This window comes from Epinephelus fuscoguttatus, linkage group LG7, assembly GCF_011397635.1.
Source record: "Epinephelus fuscoguttatus linkage group LG7, E.fuscoguttatus.final_Chr_v1".
Taxonomy (NCBI): Eukaryota; Metazoa; Chordata; class Actinopteri; order Perciformes; family Serranidae; genus Epinephelus; species Epinephelus fuscoguttatus.
In genome coordinates this window covers 42,033,444-42,061,417 of record NC_064758.1, presented here as the reverse complement: position 1 = coordinate 42,061,417, position 27,974 = coordinate 42,033,444, and the positions used below count along the sequence as shown (strand labels likewise).

Sequence of the window (27,974 nt, the reverse complement as noted above, 5' to 3'; positions counted from 1 at the left end):
GATTCACTGCACTGTTTTTCTCACATATGCCTGGAGCTATTTTAGACCTGTCGACATAAGGGTTAATAAATAACACATCTTGCTATATAACCAATCTATCTGTATAAGTAATGCAAAAAAAAAAAAATCACCGTCATGTTATCATGTCCTCAGGTGGTGAACATCTGTGTGTGGGTGTTGGCGTCAGCCTTTGGCGTCCCAGCTATGGTCCTGGGAAATGTTGAGGAGGAACAGGAGCATAACAGTAAGCAACTCACACACACACATATACAGTAAATACATACAGTTACATATACTCATACTGCAGGTATGCAGTGTACACGTGCACCGCCACCACATATGCATTTGAAACAAAGAGCCTTCAGCACATGTCATCTCACATACTGTACGTGCATTTTACTTGTGACCGTGATAGTGTGAATTTTAATGTCTAATTAATATGCAAAACAGTGCACGGCTGTGTAACAGTGCAACACAGCTTTCACAAATATATCCACAGATATATTGGAGCTGTACATCAGGAGATTGCTTAGGGAGACGTGACGAGTGAACCCACTTTACAAATGTTGTTGCTGTCCCAGTTTTTATAGCTTCTGTTGCACAGCGTCTGACTAATAGGCCCAGCGCACGTTGTTGTACGATGCCGCTTTTCCTCTTCATTTCCTATCAAACAAGTGCAGAGATTTCAGAGACGTGACACATGATACTCCACATGATGCCCCATGTTATGAACTTTCACACAGCAGGTGCACGGTTATTGCTACCAAAATAGAAGGAAATCTCCAGCTCTTGATGTCTTCCGTGGAACCGATCAGCAGAGGTGATAATGACAGAACAATGAGATAATAGCATGAGTCATGAGCTGTTGTGTTTTGATTATTGATAATTAATGACTTTGAGTGGGTCCAAATGAAGACTTAATATAACCTGTTGCACAAAGTCCATGTAGCTTTCAAACAGTTCAGATGACTGAATGTTTTACAGTGAAATAACTATAAAAACATCATTTACGTCTTATAAATATGCAACACTGGGATTAACTGAAAGAGGAAAATACAACTGGACTCAATCAGCATATAGCATATAATTATATTCAGTTTCACATTCATTATAATTATAAATACAGCAGAGCTATAATCCATTAGCAACACTTTACAAACATATATATAACATGAGCATAAAAAATAAGAAACAAAAACGAACACGTCTGTGGACACATCAAACTCACCATTTCACTGCTGTCGGTCTGAGAGTAAGCACATCTTCTTTTTCTGTAATTAATTTATTTATCTGGATCCCTATTAGTCACCACCAAGGTAGCAACTACTCCTCCTGGGGTCCACACAAGCAAACATTACATCATAGTGTAAAACAAATATTTAATTAAAAATCCGAGGCAAAAAGAAACAAAATACAAAAAGAAAACAGGAAAACCTTAAAACATGAGAATAACCACATAATAAATAAGTAGATTATAATAACAAACTTTATTTACAAAGCACCTTTCATGCAAGAAATGCAGCAGAATGTGTTTTACAATAAGTTCAGTATAAGCACTGAGTGCTTCACATGAAAACAAAATGAACATAAGACAGAACTTATTCAAAATCATAGAGTTGTAAAATTATAAATTATAAAATCAGGTAAGATCTTAAGAGTTGCAGCAGCGTGAAGCCTAAATAGAAAGTAAAAGCGTGAGAAGAGTTTCAGAGCTGTATCAGGAAGGTCAGAGCTAGTTAAAGGCTGAAGTGAACAGATCCGTTTTTAGCTTTCCTTTGAAAATATTTAGCGATCTAGCTTCTCTGATATCTGTAGCTGGTGTGTTCCATAGCTTTGGGGTGTAACTGACAAAGGCTGCATCCCCGCTCTTCTTCTGGCTGTTTCTGGGAACCTCCAATAAACCAGCAGCAGATGTTCTTGGAGGCAAATAGTTCAGCTAAGGGAGTTAGCAATGTAGCTCGGCCCCAGCCCATTCAGAGCTTTGTATAAATAATGATAATAATAATAATAATGTTACAGCTCATGGGTAACTGTGGTACTACTAAACAGCATATACAGTGACTGATAGTAGAGTAGTTTCATGCAGTCAGGTATTATGTAACAAACCTTGTTTGCAATGGGCTGCTGTTCTGTGCCATCGGGTATCTCTTTGACCCCTTCTTAAAAACAGCTGCACTTGTTACATGTGTAATGTCTGATGTAAGTGATTCCATGATTTCATCCCCCTGAACATTACAGTATGTTGCATTGCATTGTTTTTGAAACAGGAACTGAAAAACAACCTTTTGCCACATGGCTTCTATTAATTTAATGGACCTTGCTACTATAAAAAAGGGATGGCAAAGGATATGTGGGGTTTTAGACAATAAAATATTTCTCATAAAACAGAGCAGAGAAATAACCATCGTGTCCTTCACGATGGCCGACCTAAGGTTGTATCATTCTGGTGATATTACAGTTCAGGGCAAGTTGTGCCCTGTGCGGTGCACACCAGCAATGCTGCCACAGATGCATGACAGTATTGCTGCAGTTCAGGAATCCCAAACCTGTCTTGTGGTATTCAATTTCAATTCTATTATATTTGTAAAGCCCAATATCACAAATCACAGTTTGCCTCAGAGGGCTTTACAGCACTGCTCGTGTCCAGTAAGTCAGATCCATCCTTTTTTTCTCCCATACCTCCTCATATGTTGCCACATGTCTGGAAACAAAATCCAATTTTTCAATCAAGTATTTCCAAACCTCAAACCAATCCACTTTCAGGTCCAGCCTCGAGTGACATTCAGGCATGCATGCCTCTTCCAATATTAAACATGTGGTATGCAGTTTTCCTGGCACACTCTCCTGCGCTCATATATTACATGAAAGTTCAAAGTTGTTGAACGCTGAGCCCGAGCTGCAGCTGCAGGATCCAAGATGAGAAATTAATCAAAGCTAGTTCTGAATGTATTTTTCTCCACCATCGTATGGAGACCAAAAAACATTTGGATAATGATGTTTCAGACCTCAGGTGCAACTGTCTGGGTTTGTTAGTAAAACACTGCTGCTCACAGTGTACCTAACAGATCTCAGGGAAAGTTATATCATAAGATAATTAAAGAGCGTGGGATCTTATACTCACAAATAATAACATTTTACAGGTATGTAATTATCCTATAAATAATTTGCTTTAACTAGCCTTCGGGTTTTAATGTTTTAATTCTGCCTGTCTTTGTTTCCACCTCTTGTAAGTAGAAGGAAGAATGTGATGGGTTTATTAGTAACTCTGTGGACCTGCAGCTCCCACAGAATACACAAATACAAAAAATGCTAAATCTAAATACTTGTCATTGCAAAGTTTAAATTGGATTTATGTCACTGAAGCTTTAGTAGCTGTAAAACTGTCTTTCTCCCTCTTTCTGCCACTCCCAGTGTTTCAGTGGCATTTAAGGCACCAAACACAGATGTTTTTTAGGGACCTGTTGCTGGGTTTCCTGCTTGTTTTTAGCCTCCAAATGAGGGTGTCCGTTAGCAACCTGTGGCTGTTTCTCCATCAGAGACAGTGCCACAAAATGTGAAGCTTTTTTAATGATACATTGCTGGGATTGTGTCACCAAAACTGAGTATTTCAAGACAAAATATGATTTTTCCTAACCACAACCAAGTGGTTTTGTGCCTAAAACTAAACATACTAACCACCAGGTTGTTGAAACATGAAGTTTAAATATAATCGCTACATAATAACACACAAATGGAACGTATCCATGGTTTGCAGAAATGTACAATGGCAACATTTCTCTGGTGATTGGGTTGTGTTGACAAGTCCATGACTTTGGCCATGATGGTGGTGATGATGATGATGATGATGATGTCCAGAATCATGCAGATTAATCATGCGTTGATAGTGATATGGAGAGGTGACAAATTAAAGAAAAAAACAACATTAAGTGTCTTAGTGAAGAGTTGAGCCACCACATGCCTCAAGAACTGTTTCAGTACTCACTGGCACTGATTCTCTAAGTCTTCTCTGCTGGAGTGATGAGCACCATTCTTCCAAATAGTATTCCCTCATTTGATGGAGAGTGTTGTCAAACACATTGGTCCAAAATCTTAATAAACAAATATTTTAATCAGCCGAGCCTGCTCAGCATTCGTATACATGCCACGGAGCATGATTGGATGCTAATTGCTTGATTGTATCATGCAGTGCAGCTGTGTGGAAGCATCAGGGTTTGTTTTGTTTCTCCACTCACTGATTCAGGTTTTCCTCTAATTTGTCACCGTCTGTACATTAAATTATAATGCTGCCAATATTCAGTGTTCATCCCCCAATATTAGTGTGTGAATGGGCGAATGAGAGGCACATTGTTAAGCACTAAGGTGCTATATAAATGCTGTCCATTTACCATTATATTATTTATGGCCCATGTGAGGGTAGGGGTGCACTGATATGGATTTTTTCAACCAATACGATCACCGATAACTTCACATTTTTGTATTTTAAAAATAAGTGTATAACCTGTAAATAATGTACACCTAAGGGTAAGAAAGGCTGAGATATAGTGAGGAAATATGGATTAATAAACACAAACAACAGTTCTGACTCCTCACACCTGCCAACATTAGGCTGTAAAAAAAGACGGAGACTTTCTGGGGTGGTGTCAAATGGCCGACCCTCAACGCCTCTACACCCATATAACCCTACACTACAGATGAAGCCCTGTGTTACTGTGTGATTCTCTGGTGTATCAGTAGAGTGCATCAACTACACTGCAGAGTGGAGTCTTGTACGTCTGCTGTATGACATGTTTAAATCATTACGCTGCATTTTTATAAACACACTCAGGCGCCGTCTCACCATCCCACGATAGACTAGCCAACAACTACAAAGTAGAATAGTGATGAGCTGTTGATTCACCTCACACATTATCACTCAACTCAGACAAACACACGGCTGTATCTCACACACGCAACCAGAGAGAGAGAGATGTGCTCCAGACTGGGTCACCAGGTAACAACTGAAATAAATGCATCACATGGCTAGCTGTTATTAATAAGTTTAACAACAAAGTTGAGCTTTTTAAAAGCTCGGTGTTGGATGTGAGCCGTTGCTGCTAATTAGCTTGTGCTAACACTTTGGAGACGGTCCTTCAGTGCTGTGTTTAAGTTGTTTAACAGCTGCAGGAAGTTTGTTAATCTGGTGGGGTGTTCGGCAGTCTGAGGTCAGACCCTTGGCACAATCCAGGGTGCTGCAGTTGTTGTTGTTGTTGTTGTTCCTCTCTGTGTTTTTTGGTGGATTGCAAACAAAGTTTAAAGGTACATGTGCCACCACTCACTGTGTCAGGTGTGTAGATGCTGCTCTGATTTAAGTCAATGAAAGCAGTTTGGCTTTGTATTATCAGTGATATTTATCGGCTATGATTTTAATTATTGGAATAATGCATGATAATTCAAATGTCACATTATCGGACGATTTTTTTTTTATCGACCTGATATATATCGTGCATCCCTATGTGAGGGTGATGGTGGACACTCCAAAACTGTCTGCACCAGAGGAGTGTCGGAGTGGAAGCCTCCGGGCACGTGTTGATGTCAGCTGCTATGTTCGTGTCTTTCTGCATGTTTTATGTCTTGCTTTGAGTGTTTTGCTTGCTGCAGCACAAATTGCCCGCTCAGGACAAATTGACCGGAACATCAAACCCTCATAATGAGGATCTAACTTTCCATGCTTGACGACTATATCTACTTTCTCATCGCTGCTTTTGCTCATCTATGTTTCATTGCCCTCTCCTTCAAAAGGAGCCAGTACCGACCGTGTACAGAAATTCAACCATATACTCAATTTAATAGAGCACCACTGCAAGTTCAATGATTAAATCTAGTGTGGCTTTAGCCCCCCTCCCCTCCCCTCCCAGGCTGCACGGACTGAACTCCATTTCCTTTAATGAGATGTCAGTCAGTCAGGTGCTCAACCTCTGCGTGCAGGTCAGCCTCGTCTGTGCGGCTCTTCTACTACAACACGGATGATCTGATTAAGAAAAGCTTCATTTAATCTCCATGGTTCATCTCACTGTTTTATTAAAAGTTTGCACGTGTGTGACTGTTTGACTCCTCTCGTAGCAAATGGTGAAGCCTGACTTCAGTTGTCATCATCATTTCCAGTTGTATTTGATCATGACGAGACTTTGTTGGTGTTTTCCATGAGCATGTGAAGCCTGTGTGAAGTCTGCCTTCTCATCTTTCTCTCTCTGGTCTTGTTGGTTCATCTTCTTGTCACTTCAGATATGGGGTGAAGAACACAGCCTCAAAAGTAGCATGAGAGCTTGGAAATGTGGGATGAGTCCCAACTGAGGCTGTATCCACACTAATACGATCTCTGTACACATGAGCGTTGTAGCACTGTGTCAATATTTCCTGCAACTAAGGAACCAACAGTGGCAGGAAGTAAGACCTAAAATTTTTACACATGGATTGATAATGAGGTGGAACTGTCACTGCAAGTAGCATGAGTACATAACACCAATAGCACGCTTGTTTATGCTCAATGTTAGATACAGAAACAAGATGGACGGAGACTCCTGCCTACTCTGTGTTCATTTCATCCATATTTTTGCACGTTTCCTAAAAGCTTACGGTTACAGACAAAACGGAGCAGTACCACCAGAGATCATAGAGGCAGTGTAGCATAGTTGAAGTGCGATACGACGATAGGAGATGACGAAGAAATTTAAATAATGGCGGTTATATAGTGAAAAGAAATTTCCATCGACAAGTCAGGATGTTTTAAATGGCTGCACAGACCATTGCTGGCTTCATTTAAATGTATAGTATCATGACCTCCTCCACAGTTGCTCGTTTGTTGTGTGAAACTTTGGACTCCGCCCTTTAGTGGCATCTACTGGCTGTATCAGTGCATGAACTCTCAAACTGTTTCTCGAAACAATGTAAGTCAAATAAAACAACTAAATACTTTAAGTAATAATAATAATAATACATTGGATTTATATAGCGCTTTTCAGGATACTCAAAGACGCTTAAAGTAAGCCAAATTTAAGTTGTTGACATTCTTTCTCCTAACGAAATGGGACATAAGGGGAAGTAGTTTTGTATAGTCACAGTAAAGTGCTGCAGGGATGATGTTTTCTGTAGGCCAACATGGAAGTTGGCCTTGTTGCCACAACAAAAACCCAGTGAGATTTTCCATTGGATTTTGAATTATTGCAGAAAATAAGCTCTGTGGCAAACAGAAGTTTATAAACATGTTTTGTTCAGCATGATAACCTTCACAAATGAATACCAGCGTAAATTAAATCAGCAGAAGTAAAAAGCTAAATGGCCTTTCATTCCAAATGAAAGTGGAATTAAACTGTCCATGTAAACGTACTGAATGTTGCCACCACAACAAGGCTGTGAAACCGCGTGTGGCATGATGACGATCTGTAGTCTCATTTAGCCTCTTGTTAGCAACTGCATTTCTTAACAAACATAAAAGCTTAGAACTTCACAAGATGGATTTTTACTGTCGTATTTTATATCGTAGAACAAAATGTGAAAATCTCTTAAGAATGTATTAACCACAGACCTGATTTCAGGCATCTAACTAAAAGCCCACAGACTCTGAGACAAGGTAACCTGGAGGGCTAACATGCTGACTCGTTTCCAGATTTAAGGACTCATCCCTGCACTCCCTCACCATATTTTCAGCCTTCGTCTATGAATACTGAGCAATATGAGCAAACTCAGTGACTTGTTATTTTATCCTTGTGCACCGTCCGACATCATAAAACATCCAGCAGGACTTCTCTCGCTAATAAATGATGATATCGATGAGAAGATTAATTAGGGGATTTGCAGTGAGACAAGAGGCCAAGTGTCCTTCGCATTTATGACAGTTATTAATTCAGGCTTCAGTGGCAAAATAGGTTTTAAAATCCATCACTAATGCAACCTGTGAGATAACTGAGGGTACTCTTCCTCCTTGTTAATATCATTAAACCCACTGCCCTCCAGATATTATGCAAGTATTATGGCTGTGTCTGTAAATGCCCTGTCATGTCTGAGTAAAGGCAAAATGTACATTTGTGTAACAGACACCTATGTCTGGGCAACAAGCCATTACTCTGACAGAGAGATAAAGCCAGCAATGCTACATGTTTCATACGTGTAAAGAGCTATAGCTACTTTTGACCTTATGCAAAACTGCTGCAACTGGATTCTTACCAAATGCTGAAGTTTGTAAAAGTATGTGTCTGTTGGAAAGTTTGACTCTTCATCACAGCCTCCGTCTCTTCCTGTCTGTGCTCATCTCAGTCTCCTGATAACACCTGATGGATAACTGCAGCTTCATTCTCAGTCTGAAATAGACTCATTTCATTTCTCTTCTTATAGCTGCTTATCAGTTTCTGCTGAGTGGATCCAGCTGGGTCCTTCTTCACCGCACATACTAAGTTGTGTGTGTCTGTGTGTTTCAACGCAGTGCATTTGCCTTATAGGGTTGTGTGAGACTGATGATGAGCATTTGTGTGCGTGCGTGATCTGATGGTGCTGGCAGCCTCGGATATCATGACACACTTGCTCTTGGGGTTTACAGCTCACAGATGGCAGCTCTTCTCCTAAAAAGGCTAAAATATTCAAAGAATCCTGCTCAGTTTCTACAGTAACAGGTGCACAAAGACTTTCATATGACCCCAAAGAGATAATACGTATGAGGTTTATATAAAGCCGAAGCAGAAAATGACAAAAACATGTCATCTGAAGGTAAACAGGGTTGTTAATAGATACTGGTAGCTCAACATTCTTCAGCAGCTGTTGAGATATCTGGCTCATAAAATTACATTTCTGGCCTCTATTCTGTTTCAGAACAAATGAAATCCTGCCTACTGCAGCATTAACACTTGGCCTGTTTGGCTTGTTAGTCATTTGTGTTTTGACAAAGTGACCTTACTGTCTGACACGTTCAGCTAAAGTTAGAAAGGAGAGGAGGAGTTTAATGTTGAGATTTATGCTACTGCTGTTGTAATTCTTAAACAATTGTAAAGCACTATTGTAAAGCACTGTCTGTCTTTTATTAACACAAATGTTTATTGATTATAAAGCGATTCTTGATTCTAAAACAAGCCAATAAGAAAATTTACACTAGATATTGAAAAACATTTTTGTAATAAAGCTGGGAATACATATCCAGTGCATACAAACTGTAGGCCTATTACTTACTGTGGTTGAGATGACTACACTCCACCAGTCTCCTCCAGTCCATCCTCCTCATCCACAAATCTCAACGGGACTCTTCTGTCCCTTGTCGACCTCCTCGACATTTCTCCTCCAGTATTTACAAAACTGAACTATAAAAACATGAACTGTTGCAAAAAAATACGAACGATGGCAAAACTACGAACTATGGTGAAAACACGACGAAAACACGGCAAAAAACACTCAAAAGCTCTCAAAAAACCACAAATACTATTATTTACTATTTACTATTATTATTTATTGTTTAGTAATTAATTACAACACTAAATATCATTTAGAAAGATAACACCACCCACTAAACTCACCAAAACTCCGCTAAAACACTCCAACTTGCACTCTCCTCGTCAGCTGTCACTCTCCTCCTGCTGTGCCCACTTCCCTCCCCTCCACCACAGGTAATGATGTCACTATATCACTGGAAAGCTCCACTTCTCAGCTTTCAGAATCCGTTGGAATTACGTCGATAGCGTGAATGGTCGAGGAGTTACGGTAATTTGAAAAATAAATATAAAAATTAAAATCGATTATGAGTTTTCCAAATTGATGCTTGCATCGTTCAAGACAGAATCTTGATGCATCCCCCACTCCTAATCCCAACATATGCTTGCAACGACACATCAATATATAGTTATTTAAGTAGCCAAATCAATCCTCATAAGTTTCTCTCAACAACTTGGATTGCCATAAACAAGACGTTGACTCCAAATGGTTTTGGTCATCTCTTGACATTTCCTTTAGTGCCACTATCAGACTAAAATGACAATATTGTGCACAAACATCTAAGAATCTAAACAAGTGGTTTCCGTTCTTTTTTATTCATGACCCTCCCAAGAGAATCCCATTATCGTAAGGTTCACATTTTTGAGTTGTGGAAAGTTAAGGCAAACTTAACAGAACTTTATTAGAATAAAAAGAAAAAACCCAGATGAAGGAGAAAAGCTTGCACTTATTTCTGTGTAGCAGAATTTCATATTACCAACCCTAGAAGGCATTTTGCAAGTCCTTAGATTAATCTCTTGACCTGTTGTGGGGGTCCTGATGAACCACTGATTCTAGCCACAAAACTCAAAGCTTATTCGTGGTCATCAGGGGATAAACCATTTTGATTTTAACACCCACATAACCCTTTTATTTTGCACCAATTTAAGCACAAACTCGTGTGTGTAAATCATTGTAGCCACACTAAAATATGTTGTTTGTCCATCCAGCCAACATATCCTCCTCCTAGGTATCCGATGAAAACACACAGACAATGGTTCGTATGATATGCTACGAATTAGCGCCCCACAAATGATGTTATATCCTATGTGTATGTATGTAATTAACGTGAAGTTACAGAAGTTAGGTTTAAGGAAAGTAAAGTTACTGTGATTAGGTTTAGGAAAGAGACATGGGTGATGACGAACCTTAAAATTACTTAAAGTTCACATGGTTCTGAACGGCAGTCTCCTGGGGGCAATTCCTGTGTTTTGTGACCCATCTGACGGCCCAACCTGCCTCCTAACTGGACCACTCGGGACCGCTTCCGTCTTTACTCTCGTCACTGCATCAGTAACATGATTGTAGTCTTCCAAAATTTATGGCCAGTACACAAATTGCTGAGACATCATTACATAGGGCATGTACAAATTGTGGTGCATTACTTTTTGTAGGAAAAGGTACGAACAGTGCATGAGAACAGCCTGATCCAGCACTTTCTCATTGTTGGTGAACATCGCAGCCTCTAACAGGATTTTGGGCTTTCAGTCGTATTATATCATAGATGTACTTTCATGGACTTCACCGACTTGTTCTAGAGATTGTTGTTTATGTCAGGTAACATCATCCACCACATTATTAGCATTACTCAGACTGGGAAGATTCAGTTATGCCAGCTGAATTTCTCCTCATCATTTGCCAGAAATATAAAAGCAACCAGTGCTGAAAACGCTCAGTCAGCTTTCACTAGATACATTAATGTTATAAATGATCTGCTGTAAAATCAATTTACTTAATTATCTGACTGTGCCACGGTGTTAACAGACTCTATTGACATTACTGTAGGAGCTCCATATATCTTCACAGAACCCTGATAACAGAAATCACAGATGTTAAATTGTCTGCATAAGAACTCTGAAGTAGATACTTTAAGTGTACTTTAATCGCACACACAGAAAATCTTTATTAAGCAAATGTTGTCTTTGGAGATGGAGCTATGCCACTCAGAGTTCATGTTAGACCATCTTTCCCCAAATATTAAAGCAGGAGACACATTTCATCACCAAACTCACCTTGGAAATCCATCTAGCTGTTTGTCTCTCCCTCTGTTTTTACTTTCCCTCAATACTGGTCTACCTCTTCATATGTCCTCTCGCTTTAATCCTATACCACCATCTTAGAGCCTTTCTTTGTTACAGTACATACAAGGATGCTGGTACAGTCTGGTGACAGACCATCAAGATTTTGATCTAAGTGGGTTGTACACCTGTTGAGCTTAACTGACGTTTTTGTAGTGGCAAGAGCAGGGCATGTACTTTGGTTTATTAGGTCCCTCAAAATGTGCTCTTTCTTTGTTAAAATGGTGGCAAATCAAGACACCTTGTTGCTGCAGTACTGCCAACCTGTTCTTATTCCAAAGCCGTCAAAAACTGCCACTTTGTCAGTGAATTCAGTGTCAGACACCCGATGCCGAAAGCTACCTTTGGCAGCGGCATGATACCAAGAGGAGACGGTATGTAAACCAGCCAGACGTAACTTTTCACAGTGTTACCGGTCGTCCAGAAGGGGAGATGTCAGTTCATAATGCAACCAGACAGCACCTGTTGTGACAGTATGATACAGCAGTGGACTGTGTCAGGTTGAAACTCTGCTGGGAACAATGTAATGTAAGGGGCTAGAAAGTCCCTAAGGACAGGCTGGAGGGGTGGAGGATAGGTCCAGCAAACCTAGGACTTTCACCCCGGAGCCTGATGTTCACTTCATGTGCTTTTGTTAATGTCCCAGCGTTGGAAGCAGCATGTAACATGTAGGTGCAAAAGGCCACTGACAAAGCGGTGATATGTGAAAATTTGGGATTAGAACGTGTTGGTACCGCTTATTTAAAAGGTAGCTAATGACGTTTTTGTTAACTGGTGGTGCTATGGAGCAATGATTTGATGAGCTGGTCCTTGCTGTTTTTGCATTTTGTGCTCTCTGTGCACATTCAGGATATTGTGTAGGTATAGATGCATGCAGATGATGCCAAACACATCCTTCTGAAGCTTTCCACTTATTGACTTTTAGTGGTGCTAAGAAACATGGCAGTGCACCAACAAAAGGGCAGGAGAACAATAAGACTGTCCCTATAAAAATCTACTGACTGGAAAACATTTTAAAGCTGTAAACAGAGTCTGTGTCAGTGTCTTCAGATGCAGCTCTGTCCTCTGTTGCTCTCTCCCCTGTGAGTCAGCACCACAGCAAATCATTATGCTCATAGTAAAACTGGCAGGGCAATCACTTGTCTCTGTTGCCTGAGTCAGCATGCAGACTTCACAGTCAGTCACCTAAAACTAGTGTGCATTTTTCATGACATCAGGTCCCCTGTCAGCCAGCAGCGACACTCGCTGCTGCCCTGGCTGCACTCTCAGCTGTCATATCTCAACACTGTTTTACATTTATTAAAACTCTAATTCTAATGTTAATGGAAATGGCAACATTTGTAAAGGAAGAAGGTGAAAGTGTAAATGCTACCAAAGTGGTCCGACTTTTGACCTTCGCATAACTAACTGGAATGTTGCTCTGAATATGAAGAGAACTTGACCTGCTGTTACCAGAATATGTTTCAAAGCACATTAGAAAAGATGAACAAGGCCAAAGGAGAATGTTGGTGAATATTCTCAGTCATCCAGGTCATGGTAATCTTAAGTGCGATATCACTGGCAACATCTTGGCCAGAGAAGACAGATGGTTTGAAAGAGGTGTGAAAGAAGCCATCTTCGTCAAACTGGAACAACCATCAAGGAGGTGGCTTATGACACCACTAATCACCCACCAACAGTGCAGTCTTGGAATCCCTGCCCAGACAACTTAACACCCATTCACACCTGGTCCCATCTGACCCTAACAACACACATGATGGTCAGTTGGGTCAACAACTCACATGTGACCTCAACGTGAGAGGTGAAATGTCTTCACAGAACTCAAGCAAGTCTAGTTGCCTATGATATAGCACTAAGATAGCCAAAGGAGAATGTTGCTGCAACATCCAGGTCTTCTAAGCAGCTTTGACTGAACAACAAAATCTTAAAAGCCCTTGTGTTATCAGATATAAGGTGATTTATCCCATCCACATCTGTTCGATAGTTTGTACTGTGTTGCAGTATAACCCTCAGCTTCTACTGCATCACTTTCTCTGGATCCCCCAGGGTCCAATCTTGGGTCCCCTAATCTTTTTCCCTGTTAGATAAACAAAAATACCTGAAGTTTAATGATCAAAAACAGATGTTTGTTTAATTTCTCCCACCAGTACAAACCACTTAAACTGTAGTTTTTCATCCGTTTTGTTTCAGTATCCTGTCGACTAGTGGTTCCCGACTGGTCCAGCCACAGGGTCCAGATCTGTCCTTAGTCATTTGTTCAGGGTCCACACAGTTCACTGTATTCAGCATAATTTTCCAAAAATATGATAATAATTCTTCAGGGAGTGCAGTTAGTTACAGTGTGGGCTCCATGCTTACTCTGACAGCTTGTGGGACCATCCCAAAGGAACAGGGCTTAGCGAAAGGTCAGTTCTTAACTTTATTCACCGAAGTTTAATAATGTGTACTTCATCTCAGTAACATCACCAGGATCAGCCCTTTCTTTCACCCACAGACCTGCAGGAGGTCTTGAATACATTTATTTCCTCTTGGCTTAATTACTGTGACTAGCTCTCCTCTTGCCCCAACATGCAAAACACATTTAAACTACAGCTTCTGCAGAACGAAGCTGCTACACTGCCAACACGCTCCAGGAGAGGACATCTTGTTATTCCAATCCTTTCTGCCCTTCACCGCCTGCCTGTCAGTTTTAGAATTGATTTTGCTGCTGGTATCAAGAGGTTTGCATGGTCAGGTTCTTGCATGTCTGTGAACTGATTTCCCCTCTGAGCCTGATCGAGGCCAGAGAACCTCTGGCTGCTGCTCTCAAATCTGTCAGTGACCTCTTTTAAGACTTTCTCCCAGTACTTATTTATATTCTCTGTTTCTGTTTGTGTACTCTCTGAATCCATTTGTAATGGGCTGTTTGGCCTCAGAGAGGGAAAAACAACAATTATGCTTTTAATATTTATGTTCACTGTACACATAAAGAAAATCACTGAGTGAAACAACCAGTGATTTTCCACATGCCCGCACATAGTACAGCGATAATGGGGACTATTTTGCTGTTAAATCCAGTAATATGTTGTAGCTAGCAGGGGAATGGGAGGTCTAGTGGTTAGATATTGATCCAGTCTCAGCCTGCAGCTACTGCCTAATCCTATAATCATTTTTATTAGTCTACTCTACAGCTGAGCTACATCTCTGCTCTCCTGCTTCTCTGTTTACCTCCTGTTTGCTTATTTTCTGATTTGTCTCTTTTCTCCTGTGTTTTGTTGTTTTTCCCCTTCTTCTCCTCTCTCTCATTCATTTTCAATTCCTTTTCACTTCCCCTTTTCTTAGTGTAATCTTGTGTCGCATTATGATCGTTCTTCTCCTTCACTACTTTAATACAGTAATCATCTTCATTTCATTCCCATCCTTATTATTTCATTCACACTTCTTTATTTACTCCTATTTTTATTCGGGTATTTTAAAATTTAATTATCACTTGATGATTTAATGGCCAATTTATCATCACTCTGAAGGACAACAGTTAAAAATGATCTTTTGTCGAGCTTGGCAATCAGTGTCATTGTCCCTGAGAGGAAATAAATGAATTACTGAAATACCATCTGTATTTTATTTATATATTTTCCTCCTCTGTCACTTGTCCTTGCCACATTTCCCTGTGTCTATCACCTTCGTTCATAATTAGTTTTCTTTTTGCTCCCTGTCCTTCATGTGGCTTTGTTTCACTCTCATCTTGTTTTTGTCGCTTAATTAAATTGACATTCTGTCATCATTTCTGTCATGTAATTCTTGTCACATTTGATTCACATTTGTCACTTGTTTTTATTTCATTTTCTTTTTTTTTTTTCATCTCTGTCTCATTTCCAGTTCAGTTGGTAGGAGAAAATGTTGGCTCGCTCAGTGTGTGACGTGCACTTGGAGATAAAATATAGGCCTATATTAATGAAGGTTCATTAGTACGGTTTGTATTTCTCTGTAATGTAGCACAGTGTTAACAATGTTACTGATACTATTCTTTCTCACTCCTTCAACTCAAACCACCAAAATATATCATTTAATAATTACCATAATATCATAAACATGTGGGTGACTAGTCGACTAATGTCCCTTAATGATGACTATTGGTAGACTAGGGAAGCTCTTACTCAGGAGCAGCCTTAGTCTGTACATCTTTTTAAAGTTCTCTGTAGTTGTGATTCCCTTTAACTCCTCATCTAACCCATTACATAAATCCACACGACACACTGAAATACACAGACTTTTCAAAGTTCCCTGTCACAAAACATTTTCTTAATATTACCTGGAATTAGATTATTTATTGTTCTGTACATTATTTATTAGTTATACATATCTGCAAACCACAAATACGTTACATTGTCATGTTTCGTACATATCATTGTTTTTAAAGTGATGTAATATATGAACTGAGCATCATCGGGAGGAGGAGGGGATGGTTGATGGTGTGGCACCTTGGCGAGATGCCTGCCAAGCTGCAGACCACTTCGAGACCAACAAACAACAACGTTTTTTAATGAATTATTGCTGAGTATAGAGGCACAAAACTTGCATATTTTTTAGGGACCACTTAGTTTTGTGGCACAAAAAGTGGTCGTTGTACTTAACTCACGTATCTGCAAGGGCACCTATACCGGGTAAGAAAAGAAATGGAAAGAAAAGATAAATTAATTAATTAAAAAAACACAAAAGTGGGTAGTGATTACAGAGGGTTTATGTGTGTCTTAGTGAGTTGTGGAGCTGCAGCTGTGAGTTGTGGAGCTGCAGGTTAAACTTGACAAAACAGAAAGAAATATTGGTCCCAAGAAGCGGTGCGTTTCCAGCTGGGATTCTGCCCCTAAAACCTGGTATTTAAAGCCAAAACATGGTTTTCCTAACCATAGCTGAGTGTTTTTTGCCTAAACCTAACCACATATTAACCACAGCATCATTTGGACCATCTGTTACATAAAGACATGCAAAAGAAACATCCAGGTTTGCAGCAACACACAATGCCAGTGTTTGTCTCTGGCCATGGGGTTGCATTCTCATCCCATGTATTCCATTCACGTCTCATTCCACTTCATTCTCTCAGTTATCCTCCTCCATTCGCCACACCTCCTTCCTTGCATATCTTCTCATCCTTCTCCTCTAACCTTTCACCTTCACTTTATTTCAATCTCCTCCTCTCCATGCATGTTTTACTCCCCAATCATCTCCTGTCTTCTTCTAACTATCTCTCTCCTCTGCTTCCTGTGTATGCACAATTTGTCGGCTCTGTCCTGCAGCCGTGTGTTTATCGTTTGTGTTCTTATGTGGCTGCTATCTGTACAACAAACTGACATTCAGGAATAATAAAGGTTCACCCTACTTCACTTCTTTTCCTCTCCTCTCCTCTCCCTGTCTCCTCTAAACAAACACAGAGCGGCTTCATAACCCGACAGCTGCAGGGAAAGTCACGGCACGCCGCGCTCAGTAATTGGGGTCAAAAGCCTTGCCCAAGGACACAGTGGCAGGAAGGAGGCTATAATCAGCAGCCACCCTGCTGTCACTAATAGATACTCTGACTAATCCATCCAAAAGACTCGTAGGGAATGTGTCAAAGTGTGTTCCCTGGCAGCACACAGATGTCTGTCAGTGCTGCAGTGTTAAGCGCACATGAGTTGGGGTGTTTGAGGGGCTGCATTAAGCTTTGGTGTTGCTTCTGCTCTGACACACACTGGGTTTGGTTTGGTTTGGTTTACATCTGAAAGTACTAATCCCTCTTTATATCCTGCCTGGAGTAAGATTGTCAGAATGACGTCTGTAATCTTTTCATACGTTTTCCTACATGGGCCTTCATTGGCTGTGTGGATTATGACTTGTAAATCAGCAGGAAAGCCAATACAGTGTTTAAGCAAGTAGTTTTTGTGCCTAAACCCAACAAATCCTTAATTATAAATGTGTTGAGGTGTTTTTGGCAGGCAAGGAAAATTGATGACTATTTATCGGGGCATTTTGCCGGAGGACTTGTTGCTTTGAGCCAGCCCAGGGGCCAGAAGAAGATGTTGGCAATGACTGTTTCTGCAAACCAAGAATATGTTACATGTGCATGTTTCATAATGTATCATATCAGAGTGTCTAATGTGACATAGTATATGAGCTGACTTTGTCATCAGGAGGTGGAGAGGATGGTGGACGGCCTGTCACATAGACACAGTGTTGGGTTTGTTACTCTGAAAATGTATTTTTTTATTCATTAATCGTCACTCTTTTTAAAAGTAAAAATCTTATTTACTTATTACTCCCTGCCAACAGTAATTTGTTACACTACTAGTTATATTACTTATTGCATATCTCCCCAAAATTCAGATGTGTACCTGTCTTCAGTTGCCTGTGGCTGGCATTTTCCTACGGTTCTGCCTGGAAGACGGAGAGTCACTCATGGACAAACATATCAATCCACAAGCTTCATTACGTCTTTGTAGCTGCAGCTGTCCAAGATTAAAATCCAGTTTTGGTTGTTTAGCCAGAACTACAGCTGACCTCTGAGACCGCGGAGGGCTCACCTCCGGTGGGGTGTATTTCGTGGAGCTTCATATTGTTGTGCTGTCGGTTGTAGTAGGTGTTTCAGACCATGTTTTTTTACAGTGGAAAGAGTTTTAGTCTGACGACATGCAGCAGTAGTGTTTTTGTCATCTTTCCTCCCGAGAGAATATATTTTCAGTCGCTAAGATAAGCATTCCAATCTTCCTAATTGACCTATGTCTAAGCCACGCCCCCCTCCACTCACTCAGACAAGTTATCAACATTCAGTGACCGGCGCTATGGCAGGTGTCACAGTACACGGCATTTCACAGGAGGCAAGTTATGATTTTTGGGGACATAATGATCAGATGTCATTGAGAAGTAACTAGGGCTGCCACTAACGATTATTTTCGTTGTCGACTAATCTGTCGATTATTTCTTCGTTTAGTCAACTAATCATTTCATCGAAAAATGTGTTAAAATGTTGAAAAATGTCGGTCTGTCTCGCCCAAACCCCAAAATTACGTCATCTAATGTCTAGTTTCATACTCAGGCCAAAGGATTTTAGTTCACTGTCACGGGAGAGTGTGTAAAGCTGCCAAAATCTGAACGTAAGAAGTATTTTGGGGTACTTTTATAGTACTTTTCTATGAAGAATGACTCAAACCGATTAGTCGACTACTAAAATAGTCACCGATTATTTTAATAGTCGATTAGTCATCGATTAGTCGACTAATCGTGGCAGCCCTAGAAGTAACCAAAAGGGCCTAAACTACGCATTGGAGGGATATATTCATCATTTTATTGTTGAGAAGGTCGATGAAAAGCTTAAATTACAAGCCAAAATTTACAGGTCACAGTGTACGCTTGTGAACTGCATTTGGTTGCCGTCACCATCAAAGACAACAAGTTAAAGTGCCACTGAAGTTCAGGTTTTTGGCTCAGAATATGAGAAAAGGATAACGGCCTTTCTACCATCTTTACCAAGAGTGTCTCTCCGTTAGTTTGGTGCTACAGTATTTACACTGAATCATTCAGTAGGCATGTCCCGATCCGATCACGTGATCGGAAATCGGGGCCGATCACGTGGTTTCAGACTCGATCGGAATCGGAAGTTACATCCCGATCAGGGATCGGATATAGGCCTATGACATATCAGATACATGTCAGGGTTTTCCCTATTTGTCTAAAGCAAGACGGGCCGCATGGGGGGCGTTCAGATGTAGCTCTTTTGCACTCTCAAACCCATTACTTTTACTGTAGATGTGCGTCATGGGCGCTCATAACCCAAAGCGACGCCAGCGGCGCGCCTTCGGTGCAACGCGCTTGTTTTTCGTGCACGTCCGTGTGTGTGTGGCTGCGTCGTCGCGGACATGTAACGATATGAAATGACGGCGCTTGCGAGAGTGTGAGAGACGATCGTCCGTGTCACCGTGTCAGTTGACTGTTTAGTACGTGTGTGGCTGAATTGTTTCACTGCTGACTTCCAAGCAGCTGTTGTTGTTGATGTTTGAGCGCTACAGACCCCAGCAGCAACAACAGTCACTGCAGCTTCTACTGAGAGCGAGTCAGACGTAACGCACGTGAGACAGACCCACGGACAGACTGCGCAGATGTCGCGGACATCGTTAAACTTCTCACACTGTTGTGTGACGGCAGATACAGAACCAGGTATTTATTTAAAGTTAGAGAGGGAGAAGGAGTGAGGTGAGCTGGGTGAGGGAGGGAGGGAATGAGGGAGGGAGAAGGAGTGAGTGAGGTGGGGGCAGACAGGCAGGTGAGGGAGGGATAAAGGGAAAGAGGCTGGTGATTGAGAAAGGCATTATAAGCTATTTTATTTTTGACCAAATGTTCTTGTTGTTGACTAATGGATAATGGAATTAATATTATACCGTGGAGCTACTGTACTATTATCATACAGTGAGGTTTTGATATCATGACATGTCTTATAATACTGCAATAAATGTCATGGGCTTGTTATTGGGGTACAGTATTGTAATATTGTGAGATTGTGATATTGTTACATCCCTAGTAGAGCACAAAGAACAGAAAAATAGTGGGATGATACAGTTAATCTACAGTAAAAATTTTTACTGCATTGCCAAAGTATCGGATCGGGACTCGGTATCGGCAGATACTCAAAATCAAATGACTTGGACTCGGACTCGGGGGCAAAAAAACGTGATCGGGACATCCCTATCATTCAGCATAACATTTGCCAACCTTTGTTATCTCTGCCATTACAGATAAGTTAATGAAGCTAAGCTCCAGAAGTTAACGTTAGCTTAACTAGAGCCCTTTGGACAACAGCTAACAATGATGTACCATCACCAAAGTACAAAACTAGAACAAAATAGGCTAATGAACTCCCAGCAAACAAGGTGACATGATGAACAACGCAGCTAGGAGCTAACGTTAGGCTAACTTTAGCTAACGTTAGCTAGAGATGTTAAAGATAACTTTATATTTCTTTCCAGCAAAGTGACAATATGTTGCCTCAAACACAATGTTGACTTACCTTAGAACAGATGTAGACATCATTGTTAATCTTATTCACGTTGAGTTGATGTTGTGGTCTAACGTTACCACACAACTTTATCCAAAGGAGACACTTTTCTCGGTTGAGATGTGGTTTAAAGTGTAAAAAATACACCTGGTCGCCCAGCCTCTCAGGATACCTTGTGTCAGAGTTGCATGTACCTCATGCACACCGTTTGACCAATGTTTCAACATATCTGCCATATAATAATATAGAAATGTAACGTATACCTGGTTTGCGGAAACATGTAATGACAACATTTTTTTGTCTTGGGTTGTTTGAGCATATTATTATCTGTTTGGATTGATATTTATTTGGATGTGTCGTGATCCTGAGTTTTTGTTCATATTCTGTTATTTTGTGGACTTTGTTTCGGAGTTTTCTGTTTGTGTTCTTTGTTTCATGTTATTCATTCATGTTTAATCTGTTTCCTGTTTTATTTTATAGATTCTCTCCTCATGTGTCTTTTCTGGTTTTAGTTTATGTCTTTGTGTGTTTTACCGCCTGTTTTCTTTCACACCTGTAGTGTATTAGTTTTGTGTGCTCCACCCATTGTCGTTAGCTAATCTCCATTTCCCTCCTTTGCCCATGTCTTCCTAATCCAGCTGTGTCTCGTCCTTGTGATTAGTTTTCCATGTTTATATACCTGTGTGTTTCCCTTTGTCCTTCGTCAGTTCGTCTGTCATTCATCCTGGGTGCATTCTGTGCTCATCCCTGTTCATGGTGTTTTTTTCCCAGTTGGTTTTCAGTTTGGTTTTTTTGTTCAGCTTTCGTTTGGATTTTTTGTTGCCTCCCTGTACTGGATGTTTTTGATCAGCTACATTGAAGCTCGCTTTTTGTTAGTCTGCATTTGAGTCCTCCTCTGAACTGATGCGTGACAGGATGTTATAAGAAAAGCTGAAAGATGGTGCGTTACAGGTGCATGCATAGATACAATACATTTGGAATATATAAAACTCTACAGGTTTACACATGGTTGATGCATCTAGAGCAGGATGACCTGTGTTAAACCTTGACCTTACTTAAAAGGAAGGATGGATAAAAATCAAATCAAAATAATACTTAACAGTGATGAACATGAACTACCGAAATGGCAAAAAAGCTGATTAGGTTTCACTGGTGTTTGAGAAGTCATCACCTGTGCAGACTCACTGTTGGATGGCTTTATTGTCCACTTCCTCTGCCCTAACTGATTTGGTGCAGCTCACCGTATTGGAAATGCACAAACAAAGGCGGGGTGGACCAGGCGCGGGTGCAGGGGCTGGTATTAGATTGAGCCGAGACTTACTGGAGGGGAGGAAATGAGCAGAGGGAAAAAACAAGATGCACCCTGACAAACAATCTCAACCAAACAGGAAGAAGGATCTCCGCTTGGTTATGCAAACACTGTTTATTTATTTATGTAAAGTCGTGGATTATGATGATATTTTGTTCATATGATGAGGTGGGAGAACAAACCCACTCTCGTCTTGATTCAACATTACACGTCAGTGTTCGTGCTGCTTTGTCTTGGCTGTTATTTTCACATCCCCAAAGCTGCCGTATGTAAACAATCATGAATGTTATCACAAAAGTAAATAGATATGCTAATAAAACGCCATTATTGTAACAGTACATAATTAATGCTGCCATGCCTCATTAACTATGATGGTGTGGTATATATTTTATGAGCTAGTTATTGTAAAAGCAGTGATACATACAGTATAATGAGGTGATGTGTCACACTTTGATGATACTGATGATACGTTTTAATGTGACTGTTGGCAGATTAGTTTCACACTTAAATGTTTTTTGCTTTGTTTTCTCAGTGAAAGATGATTCTCAGAAAGTATGATGTTATATTTAACCAACATTATGAGGTACCTACACTTGCACACATCAGTACCAACAGTTTGTGCTGCAGGACTCTTGGGGTAGCTGTTGGAGTAACTGCAGGTTTCAAAATGCCAATGTCAGCCTGTTTCACTATTGGCTTACAATGGATGGTCTCAGTAGAGCACGTACAGTACTTCCACCCATGCCATGTAATAAATCACTCCTGTTTCTATATTTAGCTATTATTTTATTTTCTCTCTTGGCACAGTGTTATTATTCTGTGGTGGCAATAATCCTGTGTCCTCATATCAGGACGGCCGCTGCCCTTTATACTACACTGCCTCCTGCGTCACATGCTTCTTTAGGATTTACCGTCTCTGCTTTTCGTCTTCAGTAAAACAATCTGCTGTTTCTTTGCTGTTATGTGTCGGTGTGTCGGCAGAATTTTAAGGGTTGATATAGTCAGTCATTTCAGTCAGGAGAGACTCATTCTGAGGGAAAATGATGTGCACATATACTTATAAAGTAAGTATTAGACCCCATTGGGATGTCATATATTCCAGGAGGGTGGTAAAGACATCATAGATAAGCTATGGAGTCTGGACGCTGGTGGTGGTGGTGGTGGTGATGAGATGAGATGGAGAGGGAGCTGAGGATCTGGATGTGAAGAGGAGTGGGCTTTTGATGAGCTGGTCCTGGGCTCTGGATAAGGTGACTGGAGGTGAATGGGGTGGTGGAGGACGTGATGATTCGGCCTAAAATGACAGCTGACAGGAGCAGAGAGGAGAACAAGTTTAAAGTTTGGCAGCAGCAACATTAATGGCTGAAGGAGATCGTGGCAAAGTTTGATTAGTGAACCAGGAGAGGGAACACCCATAATCAGCTGATTGGAGGAGGCGGTCTTCCTGATTGAGCACTGAGCTTAATTACTTATAATATACAGTTACATAATATTGTCTCTCTACTTGTATTGTCCATATTACCATTTTCCACATCCCGAATCGTGTTTTGACTTGTGTTGCATCAATTAAATCCAACTTAGTTTTGACTTAAAGGTCCAGTGTGTAAGATTTAGGGGGGATTTAGTGGCATCTAGAGTCGCATATTACAACCAGCTGAAACTTCTCTTGGTTAGAGTTCTTTATTGTTCATTATTCAGGAGGTTCTTACCAGGAGTCGAATTATCCTAATAGGTCTCATACCCTCCAAAACAAATGGACCAGGTGAATTAAACCAGTAAAAACACTGAATAAAGCAGTTTCACGTTACAAGTCAGCGTTTCGCCGATGCTGTTTGGCATGTCAGAGTCAGGCCCAGCACCTGCTAATGTGTGCTCGCCTTTTTACTCTGATAACTAAAGATCCAGACGTTGAGGAGGTTTTCACCATGAGCTGAATTATCCACAGAGGTCAGTTCCTCTCCGAAACAAACAGACCAGGTGATTTAACCCTTTAAAAACACTGATTAAAGCAGTAAATTACAGTTGCCAATGCGAATAAGCGAATATCTGAGCCAGTGTTTGAACTGTTCTTTCTGGGCAACATGGCGATCTCAGTATGTATGTTTGTGGATAAATAACTCATTCTAAGGTAACAAAACCACAGTGATTCTCATTTTCAGGTGATTATACACTAAAAGAAACATACCTGTAATCTGTTTCTGCCAGTACATCCCCCTAAATCTGACACACTGGCTACGGTTACATGATGGCTTCTCATTCGGAATGAAATGAATCTGAATGAAATCATTCAGAATTAAAGTCTTTCCAGGTAGTTTACATGGGAAATATTCATTCCGAATGAGGGTTTACATGGGAGATCAGTTCAATCGCCTTTATTCAGGTCTGCGCAAGGTTTGGGGCAGGGAAGGTTTCTGATTGGATAGGGGGCAGGGCGGATGTTACGTGTTTACGTTTACCGGAAGAAAACACTGTAGTCCTCGCTCCAGATAACAAGATGCTTGACGACCCCGTTCTTAGTGCCTTTTTCGGGCGTGTTTTGCTTATATTCTTAAAGCAGCAGTACGACAACAACAACCTTGTCCTGCTAATGCTTCGTCTGTTGAGCAGGAGAAGGGAGGTAGAAGACCGTGCTGTGGCGAATGGAAACCGGTGAGTGCAACGAGTCCGACTGCTCTAGCTCAGCCCGTTGCTATGCAGCCCGTTGCTATGCGCGCTATATACGTCATCGCACCAGAAGGGCAAGGAAACGAGCATGCGCAGAAAGACCGGAATGAACTTAAAGAGGAATGAGTGTATACATGCACACAAAATTCTTTCATTCGGAATGACAAACGGAATAAACCACCACCTTTAATCGGATTTAATTTTCAATTGGAATGACCGTTTACATGACCACTTTTAATCGGAATGGCCTTTCATTCCAATTAAAAGTGGAATTAAACTGTCCATGTAAACGTACTGACTGTTCTTTAAACCAATAAATTACAACTCCATGTGGCAGGGAAATGTTGAATTAGGGTTTAATTAAAGTTATAGATTGTAGTGTCAGAGTAGCTTTATATGATTTCAGAGCAGTCCAACTTTATCTGACTATCACCTTTTTTTTTTTACCAAATTACATTATGCACTTGTATATCTATGATTTTGTTGATCTAGGAGGCCGTTTACACGTACACGGTGATTTTGATAAACAGAGACATCTTCCTTCGTTTGTGCCCTTCGTTTACACGCAAATGGAGATTTCTCCTCTGAAAACGAGTCTTTCTAAAAACTCCAGCCAGAGTGGAGATTTTGGAAAACTCCGGTTGCGCGTTTGCATGTAAACTGAGATAAACGGAGATAAACGGAGTTATAGGCAGCCGACGTCACAGTATGCGCTGTAACTTGCGCATGTGTCAAAAGTGCGACCTATGTTGCTATGGTGACAATGGATACATGGAAGGTTTGAGCTTCTCGTTACACTGCCACCTACAGGTTTGGCATGCTGTTGTGTGTGTATATATACACGGGTAAGTGTAAACAAAGATCTTTTTGAAAACGGAGACAGTGAAATGTCCGTTTATGAAAATAGCCGGCAACGTGTAAACGGCCTCTAGGACTTGAGTCATTTTCAGCCTGTCTAGATTCATCAGTATTAGTGTCACATGGAGAGCAGCACTGGAGCATGCAGGTCACATTAGCTGATTGGCCTCAGCTGTGTCATCCATGCTTCACACTCACAGGGTCATTTGTGAACTGGTTGATTATCAGAGGACCACTAACACCCAGTCACATTCAGACAAGTGTGCACAGTGGTAATTATATCCCAGCTCTAATACTCTGCAGATTCTACCTAAAGTCCTTGACTAGTAGTTGATGAAGTGTTAGCACACTCAGGGTCTGACAAAACTGACAGATGAATCCTGCATCAACTTTACGTCTCGTCAGTGGAGCTGATCCTCCACTCGGCAGGATTTATAAGACTGAATAGTCTCATAGTTCTGCGGCAGAGTCACGAGATGTTTGAGAGAAATGTCTAAATAAAAACACAAGTCATGACGTGTGATGACAGAAACTTGTAACAAAAGAGCAAGAGAAATACCATTTATAGCGTGTGTGTGAGTGTGTAGCAGAGTTTTGTGCCCCCTCTGCTGCTGACACGACCAGATAAAACTTTTCTGACAAGTGCTGTATCACCCAAGGACACACACACACACACACACACACACACACAGACAACAGACATGCCCCTAGACACACACATGTATAGAGGATACACACACGGAAGAAACCTACACACGCATGCCAGCTTGTGGAAATGTCTGGGATCAAACTGACAAACACCCACACACACACTGTGCGCCATGTGTTCTGCCTGAAGCTTCAGTGTGAGATGAGCTGTGAACATACAAATGCCATACACAGGACAAAACCCTCTCATGTACTGTCACTTCACTCGCACACAGAGGTTACATAAGTCCATAGTTGCCACAGTCCATCTGTCAGCATGAAGCTGCAGCAGAGTCTGAACCTGAGTTAAAGCATCAGCTAATCACTTCCAACCTTTTGACACGCTCTCTGACAGGAGGATAAGTGTGACCGCTGATGGGACTTTTATATTTTACTCAATTAGTGCAAAACAGCCCCAAGGCATCAACCCTCAAAGAATTATATCATTATGACCTGTGGGACATGATCTAAACCCTCAGCAGGTTGAGAAGGTCAGATCACATCACATCAGCTTTTCATTCTGAAACAGGCTCGCTCATGCTGGTTAGAGTTAAAGTCACCCTCTGGGCTCTGCTTTTACAAACAGCTGATCAAGTTTGTCGTTGGTTGTCAATCCCAGAGCTGTCAAACTTGGTAGTAGACTAGAGAGCACTCAGTGCACTCAAACAGCAGGAGCAAGGCTGCACAGTCCACCATTTTTAACATGTTAATCATAGAGATATATGTTTTCATCTTGATCAGTATTAAAAATGGTGTCCAGCAAAGCCAGACTAATTTTCACAAGCTCAAAGAGAACTGTGAAATGAACAGAGTGCTAGTGGTAGTCATAGTGAGCTGGTGTTTTGGGGCGAATTCAAGTCCAGGTAACATGAACATGTTAATGTGTCTTTATGAAACCCAGAGGTGGAGGGGTTATTGGTTATTATAGACAGAGCGGTTATTCATGTTAGTCTGACTGAAATCATACTAAATCGAATTTCTCAAAGTCGGACGAACACGCCCAGATAATGGTAATGTGATTGGTAGTCGAATTCCTCCTGCATGTATACAGTCAGTCAGACAGTCAGTCCACAATTTCCACAGGGGCTTTGACCCAGAAGTCGAACAATACTAAATGCTAAACAAAAAACTAGGGTGATTTCTCGTTTTATTTTATGGAAGTGATCAGTGTAAGTGCACTTGTCCTTTAAAATCAATAAAAAAAATAAAAGCTAAAATAAAAAATAAATAAAAGACATTTCAGAAAGTTCATTCGTTACAGCCGTATCAGTATGTAGAACAAGTTTGTAGATCAGTTTTAAACAGTTAGCCTTCAGTTAACCTTCTCGTGGCTGCCTGCGCTTTCCATGTCCTTGCGGCTGCAACTTGTGCACTCTTCATCGAGGCTACTTCATCGCCACTGCCGTACACAGTTTAAAAACTACAACACCCATAATTCATGTAAGAACTGCTGCAGCCAATGTGCGGCCAGCGGGAGCTGCAGGACGACTCAACCACTATGATCAGTTTTTAATGTTTTATCAGGATATAGCTACTCCAGACTCTGCTCTAGTGTCATTTTCGGGACAGTTAGGGCAGGATTCGGGATTCGGGACAACTGCTTGGATTTCGGGACTGTCCCGAATTTTTCGGGATGTCCGGTCACCCTATGCATAACAGATAAAGAGGCCAGTAACAACATGGTGAAATCTATATCCAGAGCTGTGCAATTTTGGACGGACAAAATGTGCAGAGCTGTAAAGTTGTCTACCATGGTACCAGTTTGCCGCTAGCTAACCGTTGCTAACTTGTTTGTCGATTGTTTGGTCCGAAAAAATACTAACTCACAAGTTTACTACCGCTCAGACTCACTACCACCTACTACTGCGCATTGGACAGAGGCAGGGTCAAGACC

At 40.9% G+C, this 27,974-nt stretch overlaps 1 protein-coding gene across 1 annotated transcript in view; it reads left to right on the top strand.

Annotated features, from left to right (window-relative positions):
• oprl1 (opiate receptor-like 1) overlaps positions 1-27,974 on the top strand; it is a 156,723-nt gene that overhangs the window by 105,095 nt on the left and 23,654 nt on the right. The window contains exon 5 of the mRNA XM_049580418.1: positions 154-244. Within this exon, the coding sequence (XP_049436375.1) occupies positions 154-244 (91 nt within the window). The remainder of the gene's footprint in view (positions 1-153; positions 245-27,974) is intronic.